Consider the following 13,175-nt stretch of genomic DNA (forward strand, 5'->3'; position numbering starts at 1 on the left):
GATTTGCATTATCCCATATTTTCTTGTATGCAGTAGCTTTTTTAATAAGGAAAAAAAATAAACTAGCTTATAACAGTTGGTATATGATCTCCGCAGCAGCAATAAAGTCAAAGAGACAGCAAAAGTTTTCTTTTCAAAAGAAAAAATGTAGATATGCAGTGTGGATATGTCCACACATTGTCCCGGTGACTTTAAATGTTAATTTCAATGTGTGAGCAAGGGAGGTGCTGTGGAGTCCCAGGTCTGAGCAGAATCCACCTGACAGAAACTCCATTCCAGCAGCAAAGATCTTGTATGTGTGCCGAATGAGTTACTGCCTCCTGCTGCAAGTGCTAGGACTTCACTTGGCAACTGATAACATGAGGTTAAGTATACTCAAACAATACAAAATGTAAAGTGCATCATGAAAAGCACATCAGTAAAACATGATTAAACATTTAGAACTACTTTCTTGTTTTGCCACTTTTATGCAGGGAATACAACACAAAGCCTTAGACCCTGTATGTGTATTTGCAAAAAACACAATCTTTGTTTACTGCACAGTTTTTCAAAGGGCAGCTATCTGTTAGAATTTTTGTTATGATTATTCTTATTATTTCACTAAATTAAATACTAAAAATGTACCATACTGTATATACAGGGAAACAACTTGAAGATTCGTTTTCAGTTTAATAGCTATTATTGCATGTAAATGGAAATTTAAATTAAGAATCTGTTTCGTCTAGTTTTGTCTCTTGCCATAGAGTGTGTTTCACATTTCAGCTCAAAAGCATACTGCTTTTATACAGCATCTGCTGCTGGGCCATTTGAGATTAATTTGGCACAACTTTTGTAAATAACAGATTTATTGTCAGATTTTCTTCCCTGATATGATGTTTTTTACCTCTAGGTCCCAACAATTCTCTTTGTGAGAATAAAAGAATGTTCTTTCATGAAATAATTAAAACCACTGAGGACTTTGTTTCAACTAGTAAGAATATTAATTGGGTTCACCATCAAAATGTGATAACATGTACAATATCTTGTTTTGCATGTTAATGCTTCGTAATTGTACAGAGCTATTCAACTTCAAAGCTCTTTACATGAATTAAGTGGATGTCCCTGAAGGCCTTAGGCAAAATTTTCTTTGCCTTCTAAAAGAGATTTGCACCAGACAAAGGCTTTATGAAAAACGCTGGACTGCACTTTATTGGTTTAATCTACTGCCATCAGATGTGATATAAAATATTACTACCATTTTGCAAATGGAGCAGTGGAAATAGGGGGCAAACTGAATGGGTCTATCCCTGCTCATCTGAAAACTGTTACTTCACCTTGGCTGTGGCACTTTGAGCAAGTAAGAACCAAAATGCAGGATAATTCAGTTTTCCAAAGACATGTCAACATACCTTTCATTTTTTTTATTTACTTCATCACCAAAGATCAAGCTGCCTGAAAGTCTGATGATTACCTCCTATTGCACCACTCCACACACAATGCCTTTGCTCAAGCAGTCAGACAGAGAAAAATGCATTTGCTGGAATTCAGTCAAAAGCTGTTATCCGGTCCTCCACTTTGCTTTGTCAAATGACATTTTGAAAGGTACCTGCTAGGAATAGGAAGTTTCCCAAAACCTGGGAGCAACAGTTATTCCCTTATATCAGATAGACCGACATCTACCACAAATCACCACGCAGTATTTTCAGACTGAACTTTTCATTGTCTTTTAAACTACGCTAAAGATACTAAAGTGCAATAGATGTCTGCAACCTATGAACTAAAGCATGAACATTTTTTCAGCATTCTTTGCCATAATGACATTTTTTGGTGAGTACAAGTAAGATCAACATCAACAAGCATTCCTCTTTGTACTTACCATGTGATTTTTATGCCACTTCACTGGACACAGGGAGTAATACATTGGGTCTTTTTATTGCTCAAGTAGAAAGTGCTCATTACCTATTTATTTTTATATATAGGAAAAAACAGAGTTGTTTCAAGTGGCATACATCACACTGTTGTAGTGGTTGACTTCCTCAAGATGGTCTTCTGGGGTTTTGGTGCAGTTTGTGGAGGCACAGTCGCAGGTCGTGGAGGAGGAAAGCTATTACTAGTACTTATCCCCAACCCTCCATTTTCCAGAGGAAACGGAGGCAGTGGAGGTGGGGGAGGCGGCAGAGGAGGGCACTGATGCGACAGCTTTCCCACAGCGCAGGAAGGCTCACTGTGCAAGTGCACCTCCCTGTTTTTAATGTTATACCGAACATCACAGTCAGGGCAATAGCCGTGGTACTGCACTTTTTCACTAAATCGTACCCGTTCCCTGGCTCCTGGCTGAGGACCCCGCTCTTTCTCAGGTCTGTGCATCAGAGGCTGCATCGCAACTTTCTCCAAATTACTGTTTGGTATACAGCATATATCTCCATTTGGGGTGCGGTTGGGCCCCACTGGCAAGCCCCCGTTTCGCAGCAGGGTACCATTAGTCTTGACAGGGTTGGCTGAAGGAGGCAGCCTCAGAGGCTCGTCACACTTGACGGGTGTCAGTCGCGGGGGGGGCGGGGGCGGATTTGGCTTCCGCAACACAGTGAGGATAGCCGAGGGGTGTGCGGGTGGCTTGATGAGCGGTGCGCTGCCCCGCACTTTGACTTTCTCCAAGCTGGAAGCTGTTGCACTGCTGGAGCTGCTGTTCAGCGTGTCCGTTTTGGAACTGTCTGTCATCTCATCCTCCAGCTGCAGGTCAGATGTCAGTGTGTCAATCTGGTCAACCACCTGCGCAACAGCCAGAGTGAAAATGGTGAGAAAAGCTTGCCTCAGTGAAGGCACAGAAAAACAAAAGAACTCTTCACTATCAGTTTTGTCCTTCCCAGAACTGAAGCATCCATGCATTTTTGACCATTATCTGTTTTTTCTTGCCAACATGATGATGATGATAATAACAACATTAACAATAACAAAAAGATGAAGAAGAAAATGAAGACGAAGAAGAGGAAGAAGAAGAGGAAGAAGAAGAAGAAGAGGAAGAAGAAGAGGAAGAAGAAGAAGAAGAAGAAGAAGAAGAAGAAGAAGAAGAAGAAGAAGAAGAAGAAGAAGAAGAGGAAGAAGAAGAGGAAGAAGAGGAAGAAGAAGAAGGAGAAGAAGGAGAAGAAGGAGAGTTGGCTTGTTCACTAGCTTATCACCTGAATACAAAAGAAACCTAACTGGAAACACTCTGGAATGAAATTCCGTTTCCTTCCCTCTAAGATTTACTTGGCAATATCATTGTGAGTGCACTCTAATCCTCCAATATTATGCTTTGCCTTCCAGTGCAGGAGGAGACTGAACTATTTAACTTTAGCTTCTACATGACAGCTTCTGAATCTAAACTTTTCCATAGAGTTTCTTTCAGCTCTGACCTTTCACACAGTCTAGATTTAAGTGTGCATGTCATACAGGTGACATTATACATCTACAATCATAAGCTTGGTACATTCTTTCCTGACATTTTTTTTAATATAAATAAGGTAGAAAGCAGCAACTTCCCTCTTGTATTAGACTGCATTATCTCCCTTTATGAATATTTTCCTTAAGATCTGAAATCCTCTGAAGCAATCCTGAAATAGCATTTGCTGCAATAAAAGAGAAGTAGCTTTGTCTCCAAAGTTACAAGCACTTATTAACTTATGCACTCCATTCTAAGATTTCCTCTACCTCTCATACTTCTGTCTGTAGATTCTACAATGTTTGATCTCTTCTAGTCTTCCAGACTCCCTTCTTCTACCCAGTTTTTTATAGGACAGGCAACTGATGATGTCTTTTGTGGGTAGTGAAAGTTTGTCACACAGCAATTAGAAGTCCTTCCTGAAAACTGCATTTTGCTGAACAACTGTAATTATAACCTATAGTAATTACAACACACATCACAGGATGTAAGCACACATTAAAAACTGATCTTTTTTTACATCCTCACAAGAGATACATAAAGTAATTAGTGGCTGAAGTGTACTAGCAAACTTTGGTGCATGAATAAAGAGCTTGTGCCATTGCTTGGGTCCTTAGAGGAGATCTGTGACATTCTGGAAGGAGAGCTGGAGGGGGCATCTGCGTGTATCTGAAATGAAACTAGATGCCCCCAGTTGCACCACTGAGTCAATCCCTCTTACCCTTTTAAGGCTTTAATTTCTAGTTCCTGCTTTCAATAATTTGGTCCAAATTATACTGATTTCAAAGTACACCTGGTTTAGAGGAGTGTAAACCACATGTTAACTATGAAAAAAAGTAATTACTGAGGGCAGCGACTCTTTATTCAGTCACTCTAGTAACTCGCTCACATGCCCAGTGGTAAACAGTGAATAATGAAAGCAAAAGCACCACAGAATGTATGAGCACTTTAACTTTCACTGCTCATACTGTAGCTAAGAGTTGTGTAATATAAAACTCATAACGATCCATATGCACCCATTCAGTTCAGTGCCTTCCTCCTAAAAGCTGCAAACATGCAGATAGCAATGATTCAGAAGGAGAGCTTTCAAACACCTTTGAATAAAATTTACATTACTTTTTCTCTCAAAGACCAAAACAACCACTCATTTATTCACTATTCAAAGTCCAATACCATGTTGCATTTCAGGCTAAATACACTACTGAATCCTCTCCTAAAATCCAGTATGTAGTCTTTTAATAAACTGTAACAATTACAGAATGGATTGATGCAACATAAGCCAAAGAATCTCCTTGGCAAGAAAAGGAACAAAAAAAGCCATTAAACAGCTGCATGCAAGAGAGAAAGGAAAAATATATCCGTGAGGATGTTCAACACAGAAGCACTGCACAGCTTGTACAGGTACATTGGCCTATAATACAGTATCAGATAATACTAAATTATAATGTTTAGTTGCTTCACATTGTTTAATAAAAGCTGTATTAAAAAGCCAAAAACAAAAATTGGTTTCTTTTGCAACTGTCTTATTCCAACAAAACATAATATTTGTATTCTTCTGTTTCCTACCATGATAGCCCTTATCGAAGGATACAGAACCTTAGAAACTAACATGGCACATACGAGGAAAAAGAAAGTCACACACCACCGACACAGTTATTGCACAACTGGCTATTGGATAAATCTCATGGAGATTATGCAAAGAACATAATAAATTTTCCTTACCTTAATAAAAGTCACTCACTTACAATTTCCAATATCAAATTCCCAATAAAAATGAAAACAAAGTAAAAAAAATGCATTTTAATGCCTTTTTAAGGCAGACAAAATTCTAATAATTTTGTGTATTTTTTCTTCCTGCAGAACCAGTCACAAATGGTGGCTTTGCTTTAGGCCTCGTATGCAACAAAGATCATCCCTGTTCCACACTTCACAAAGTAAAGCTATTTCATACAATGTAATTCAACAGAAACAAAACCTTATTTTGAGATGGATACATTAGAGGTGGTATTCCACTGGTGCTGTGAGGATATAGCTGTAATTATGCAGCACACATGTCATAAAATGGCAGACCCTTGTGGTGAGAATATTTGCATCCATTCAAACTGTTCTGACAGTGCAAAAATTTTCTCAAGAGTAACTGGAAAGTCTGTTATGAACTGTCCTTGAATTTAAATGACTATCTCTTGCCCTCTGGGCAAATGTGTAGTACACATCAGAATTTTTTTGTCACTTATCCATTTGTAAAATATAAAACCAGTACAAAATGGGTGTGACATAACAACACAATTTAACTGTCCGGATTCATTCCCACCTCAAGTTGTGTTTCCGTTTACTGTTATCTTCTTTTGCTCTTTTTTGTCCCAGAAGAAAAAATCAAGTAAGATGAAAAAGTAACAGAGAACCAATGATTAACACAGTGAACCTGAGATTAAAAAAAAAAAAAAAAAAAAAAAAGTAGAAAAAAAGCAGGTTGAAAACAATAGCCTCCATTTCACAACACACTTCCTATGGAAGTAAGAAAGACAAAAAGCTGCTCTAGTTGTACAGTATCTGCCCTTTTTTCAGTCCTGGTGTAAAACAGGACTTGATTCACATGTAAAAGCATGGGGGAGATATCCTTTTATAGCCTCAGGAGCTCTTTAGCCATTAATCAGATTTGAGCTCTGCAGAGACACCCACTTCTCCCCCGCCAGCAATATGCTGAGGCTTCAAGCTCTATCGGATCCGGTGTGACACTCCTGAATGAACTAGGATGTCAGCTTATTCCTGCCCCCTTTCTGGGTTGTTACTGGACAATATTAGGTGCCCTGCGGGGATGGAGTGGGATTCTCTAGATGATCCCAAGAAATCAGTCAGTCTGTTAACACATGTTCAGACCAAAATATTTTATCCTGAAATCTACACCGTTTGACAAGGCAAATCTCTGCTTACAGCATCACTTTATCCTTAGAAGTATGCATGGAGCTTTTAGATGGTGGGTTTTTTTGGTTAGATTTTTTTTTTTTTTTTTACAACTGGGTATCTTTACCACACAATGAGGAGAAAAACCAATTCTTTGGATAAAGGAAGGTTTAATGTAGATATTACATTTATCCTTCACATCCAGTTTACTGATTGCAAATTATTTTGTATTTTCTTGTCCTTTTAATTTATTATGCAGACACACAAGCCTCTTTCCAGTAATGCTCAAACAAGACAGGTGAACAGCATCTCTAGAACATGTACATAAGAATTTACAATCACCATTTAGAACTAGCAATCAACTGACATAATTTAAACCTCATTTCTACCTAAACTGAAAACAGTTTAAAAACCAAAATTAGCTAACAGCAGTTTACAAAAAAAAAAACCAACACACCAAAACCCAATAAAATCAACAAAAGTAGAATTAAGAGTTATGACTCACAATTATTTTGTCTTTTCTTGTTCTTTTAAATTTTTATGTAGACAATCAAACCTAGATTTGAGTAAAAAATGTTAATTACTACCATCTCAATTAGGAAACAGTCAAGCGCTCAAGTGCACCAGTGCTTCTAAATCACTTATCTTACAGGGGCTGACTAACCTCGTAAGCTGCCTCCTTGTTGAGTACCCAACTACAAGAACAGCTTCAATGGAAAAATTAGTGTTGTATGAATGTAGGAAGATCACAGATCTTTGCTAAAGCAAATGAGTACTACTGCTGTTCAGTTCTTGCTTGTCAATGCACTAACTTCTAAAACACATGTAATTTTTATTCTAAAAAATACAAATTCCAAAAGGTTTTCTCAAGATATTCAAACTAATAATTTCAATTTTAAAAGAGTGTAGAAATATATAATTGAAAAGATGGTTAGAAGTCATCAGGGGTACTTTCCTCATACCAGTAAAACCAGATCTTCAGAGAATGTCATGGATGCTTGAGATGTTTTACAGACAGTTCTCTCTGCTTCAAGAGTGTTCAGGTTTGAATTAGACACAGAAAACTAAAGAATGAAAATAAAATGAAGCAAAGAGAAAATGACAGATCTGTAGTTAAATCTGAAATTTGTGCTTAATTTTGTTAGATAATTTCATTGTTAATATTCTGCTAAATAAATGCTATTAATAGTATCCACCAAAGAAGTACAAATTACAAAACGACACACACACACACACACACACAAAAAGAATAAAAAAATGTTAGTAACTCATCAAAGAACACATGTGGATGTGAGAACTCCAGACTCCAGAGAGGACACAAATGAAATACAGTACCTGTGAAGGAGCTGACATACTGCCATCAGGAGAAGAAAAACAAACATGAAGTAACCAAGGACTACCTCAAGCTGACAACTTGCCAGGTAGTAGTTCGGTAGTAGTTCCTAAGAGTAGGCAATGAGGCAAGATCACTGGATTTCAGAATGGGAGTGAAAAATAAAGCAGTGGTTGCACTCTGGATACACTCGAGCAATACAGCATAGAAGTTGAAGAAAACAAAGTGTATGAATGGATGAATATTGTAAACATGATTCCCGAGAGCAAAAGAACAGTGTAAAGAAAACTAGGGAAAAAAAGGCAGCCATGTAAGAGCATATCTCACAAGGAGCTGAACAAATATTTGAGATAATGGCTAAAGTTCTAGGAACATTTGTGAGAAAGACTGCCTACAGAAGCTTATACACATAACTTTTAGATTTATACAATATGTAGGATCTATAGTAACATTACATGAGATCTTATTCCCATCTCACTACGATTAAACATTAATATGAATTGTGTGACATTTGTAAGATAAAATCATAAGGACATTGAGACTTAAGATTACTATTTGGAGACAACTTTCCTCTCTCTCCGGAGTGCACAGCTTATGAAACTCTTAGAGAAAGGGTAAAGCTCCTTGTCAGGGGTAAGATCAGGTTATGTACTACTGAAAAAAAACCTTACCAACGTGAATTTAGACTCAGAAATTCTGTGCTGCAACCATTGGCATACGGAGAATGAATCAGTACTATCAAAATAAGGAGGACAAAAGGTTATAGATATTACCCACACCCAGTATAAAGGGGGGTGGGTGTGGGGGGTGGGGGGAAGGAAAACCAAAGGAAGACATTGATGTTTCAAACAACTTGCAATGCAAAGATACCCTGCAGTTACCCCTATCCCTCAACGTTATCAAACTCTTACAGTAAATTACTTACAAATACAGAGCTAGCATGAAGTACTGGTTTTCCACTGAGGTCAAACTGCAGTCCTTCCTTGTTTAAAGTGACTGAGAATCTCATCCAAGAAAATGTGTCGTCGTTATCAAAACCAGCCTATGCTAGCCTAGTTTTCCCATTGGTTTGGGTTATACTTTATAACATTTGTCTGGCTTTTACCCCCTCTGCTAATGCACTTCTACGGGTGAATATCCTAATGTGATTAGACCAATACTCAAAACTCTGTATTTCTTCCTGGATGTCAAGATCTCATTATAAGAATCTAATGTGGCAATAATAAAGACTAAAACATGACACAGAAAGTACCAGTTTCTTTTACTTCTTAACGTATCCCTAAACTTCTCTGAAAAGAGTATCTACAAATAGTCACAAACACTTTTAGCAGTGCTTCTTTTTGTGTGACTTTGTGGTACATACACACCCACAAACACATGTAATCTATTGAGAGTTTTATCTCCTTACAATAAACATTTCACCAGGTTTGTTTCTCCTCCTGTTTAAAGGCAGCAGGAAGCAAGACAGTAAAGTACTGATGTTCAGTGAATATCTAAACCACTAGCTACACTCAATCCACCACAGACAACTGTCGTACTTTTTTCCAACTCTTGAATAAACAAGCAAATTGCTTTTCAGAAATAAAAGCAATATACTCTTAAAGATTCATAAAATTCCAAGTTCATAAAATTCCAAATAATATTTTTTTCCTAAGATGTCCAGCCATTTTCACTGGTTTGTATGTTCTTCAAATTTTCACATGGATTTACGAGTAAGATTTTTTTTTTAAATTACTTACTTCTGTACAGGCTAATACTGATCAACAAAGCTGCATAAGCAAAACTGAAATGGTACTTAGCTGTGGTATTACTGTTTAGTAATATACCACAGCAGTGTGCAGCTATGAGATTTGATTTAACGGCTTGCTGGAAGTTTTCTAGAAAATGAATAGTTATAGACAGACACTGATCTTGATTTTAAATCAAGCAAAATCAAGTCAAGTCATGACACTAGCACAGGTATTCGCTATCTTACTTTGAACTAAAAGAAATATTGTGTAAAGAAACAAAATTACATGGTATTATTTAATTACAAATAAGTGTAGTCAAAATGTCTTAGTTTCATTATTTTTGAAGCAATTCTGAAAACTTGCAGTTTGACAGGGATATATTTTGCATCGTACGTGCAAAAATTAACTATGTAACAAGCCAGAAGAATGATGTTATTGACAACAAAACAGCAATCAGTGCCATCACAAAGAGGCTACTCGTCTGTAAGTAAGGAAGTGTCAAACATGCTAGGTCTGTAGCTCTAATATCTTATGATTGCATCTCTAATCCTACAAGAAATTGTTCACTTGCAATAATTACTAAAGGAACCTTTAAGACAAGCTGTCAAACTATTTACCTTCTTGTCATCTTAGCTCATTATTTCCTGTAGAGTTACTAGTCTTGTTGACAAAAATGAGCATTCAATCTAAGGACACAAGTGAAGCTTTTTCCCCATCAAGTCTTTGCCCAGAAATCCTGAACCACCACAGAGCTAACAAATGAAAGGCATATCCTTATTCAGAGTGAGAGAGCACCAGTATTTCCTTCTACAGTTGAAGCTGCATAACATCACAATAAGACTCTGTTCTTAGGTGCTTATATTACAGCTCCAGTCACCCATGGTGGTACCTTTTGCAATTGCTACTGCTAACTTCTCTACACTGCTCCCCATCCCCAGTGAATATAGCTTCCAGGTCAAGGAGAAATGGAACCAAATTTAGACAAGAAGCAGGTTTATGAAGCTGTGTAAGCCAAAAAATCGCAAAAAGAAGACAAAAGAAGAGCTGTACTAGGGGAGATAAGTGGTCTACACATTACAATATTGTGAAAAACTACAAAAAGCAGATGCCCAGTCAAGAACGTAAGAACAGAAAAGTCATCTCATCTCAGTCTCAAACAATTCCTAACTCAAGGACATCTTAACATAATTTGCATTAAGTAGATCTTGAGATACTTACCTACCATGAACATGCCTGTTTCTGCTTGAACTCATATAAACTTATAGCAACTGAAATATCCTGCCGTTTCCCACTTTCATTATATGGATATACCACCCACTCCTCTTTCTGTTTAAGAAACACAGAAGCTTTTATAGGCAAAGTCCTTCATGGACTTGTGTAATACCTAAGCTGTAGCTGTCCTGGAAAACCACAGCTATGCAAGCCTTCTCAGCCTCATGCTTTTTTGTGTATTTTTTTTAATCAAATACATGATGAATGTCTTTAGATTTAAGAGTAATGACCTCACACAAGGAAAAAAAAGACTCAAAATAGCTGGCTACACACAGCAGTCCTTCTGCCACCGCTAATAATAACAATAAAAGTTCTACAGTATTTCCAGCAGCATCTTCGTACCTGAAGCTGTATTAATAAATAAGCATGTCTGTTTATGCTAAGATATTCTAGCATAGAACTAGAGATGAATCAAATATCTGAGGTAACACACACTTTCAGGCAGATTCAAAGTTCAGCTTTCAGGAGACAACTCTTAACAGCAGCATCTCCGACAGCTCAGTCACCCATCCTGCAGCACCAGCAAAGGGCAAGGTCACTGTGAGATCTGTCAGTGTTAAAGTATCCAAAAGATCAACACCATCCTAACCAAACTTACATGCTTCCCAACTTGATAAATAACAGAAAAAAACAACACATGCAGTCGTTGCCATCAGAAAGTTTTTGCTAATAAATACATTACTTACTTCAGCAAATTAGTACTTTTTGGACTACAGTCATTGATTCAGCCCTATCCCCTGTACATAAATGAATTCAGAAATTCACTGTTTTCAATGACAGGCTTTACTAGACTGTACTCTTGACATTTGGAAGCAGACTGAACACCAAGTTAGGCTGGACATAGTCATATAAATGGAAATTTATAAATATGCTGGACTCTTGGGAATGTAACAAGGCCATGAAACCTCAGTATTATCATTCTGACTTAGCATTTCAGAGAAAGCAAACTAGGAAGTCCATATTCCATAAAACAAAACAAAACAAAACAAAAGGCATCTTTTCCATTGTGGAATAAAAAAAAAAGAAACAGAAATGCAGCAAGCTGCTCTCCCAGTTCCCCTTTCAGAACTGAACACAGCTATGGTAATTCCTCCTGCATAGCCTTTTGGATGAAGCCTGCGAGGGATGCTGCTTGAAAGATCAGAGAGAGATAGAGATAAAGGCAGGTATGTGGCTGGTGTTCATAACATGAAGAACAGTACAATTATAGTTCCTGTCACACACAGAAGAGCCTTGATAAAATTATGATAAACAAAGAGAGACCCTGAGAAAATAAATAATAAAAAATAACAAAAAAAAAACCCCTTTCTAGAAAAGCAATTTGCAGAAGTATTTGCAAAAAAAAAAAAAAATAGCTGTTCTAAAATATTAACTAAGTCAGCATTCCTTATGAAAGGTAAAAGAATTTCACACTTCCAGTGAAATACTCATATAATCTCATATGTTTCAATATAGGAAAGTAATTAATTTCACAAAGGAAAAGGTAATTAAATATGGTTTTATGTCTCATCTACAGACACAGAGAGATGGTAAGGGAGTGCAACTATTTCACAGGTAGCTCATTACCCAGGCTGGAAGACAGACTGCAACTCAGATTCAAGACTGAAAAAGAAGTCTCACCTTCCGTTATCAGTCATGTCTTCCTTTTGCTCCCCTTTCTTGACCATAATAATGTAGTCACCAAAACTGTGTAAACATAGCAAATCAACCCACATATTTGAAATAACAAGTATGATGCATATCTCTGGGCAGCAGTGTTGACTGAGAGTTGTTCAAGAACAGCTTCAGGAGCAGCAAATTCTGCTTGTCCTGAACATGAACAAAAGACGTACAACTAGAAAAAAGAGCTTTTAAGCACTGGAGAAACAAATTAGGACTACGTAATAAAATATAAAGAAAGTTTAATTTTGTAGGCAAATTAACAGGAAATCAGCAATTTTCCCTGATTTCAATTATACTTTTTTTTTTTTTTTTTTTTTTTTTACTCTTCAAGTTTAAGTTTGGCAGTGTAGATACTGCCTGTGTGACTATTTAAACTCATGAAAGTAATAGAACCATGCTCATTTTCCTTTTGAGGACAGTGAAATCTACTCTTCATCCTATCTCTGACAATGCCTAATGTAAGTACAATGACAGTTTAAAACGACTTCATTATTTGGCCTTTGCACATTTCCTCCTAAATTTGTGGAATTATGTATAACATTTTTGGAAATACAGAACCTGCAGACCTCTATTTTTATGTTATTAGACAAGAAAAGAAAAAAAATATTGGAAAAGATGAAGCTGGAAATGGTAAGTATGTATTGGCACAGATCTGGAACTTTAAAGCACAAATTGTTAATCAGCATTCAATAATTAAATGCCAATGTAAATACTAGTAAAAGGCTTCCCTGTAAAAAACTCAGGAGAATTAATGTGGAATCCTTGTGTACATGTTTCAATAATACTCCCTGACAGTGGACCTCTTTTGTTTAATATAAAGAGGCCAGAGAATACCAGAGCTGTAAGACTTTGCTGTGTCTTCTGAATCAAATGCATCTTT

The 13,175-nt window shown here is 37.0% G+C and overlaps 1 protein-coding gene across 2 annotated transcripts in view; it reads right to left on the reverse strand.

The window, feature by feature from the left end:
• The window catches only part of PRR16 (proline rich 16), a 164,653-nt gene that overhangs the window by 54,374 nt on the left and 97,104 nt on the right, over nt 1-13,175 (reverse strand). For both annotated transcript variants that reach the window (XM_080370923.1, XM_080370924.1), the window contains exon 2: nt 1,856-2,748. In XM_080370923.1, coding sequence (XP_080227049.1) covers nt 1,990-2,748 — 759 coding nt within the window. In that variant the 3' untranslated portion in view covers nt 1,856-1,989. The remainder of the gene's footprint in view (nt 1-1,855; nt 2,749-13,175) is intronic.

This window comes from Falco punctatus (genome assembly GCF_963210335.1).
Source record: "Falco punctatus genome assembly, chromosome: Z".
NCBI lineage: Eukaryota > Metazoa > Chordata > Aves > Falconiformes > Falconidae > Falco > Falco punctatus.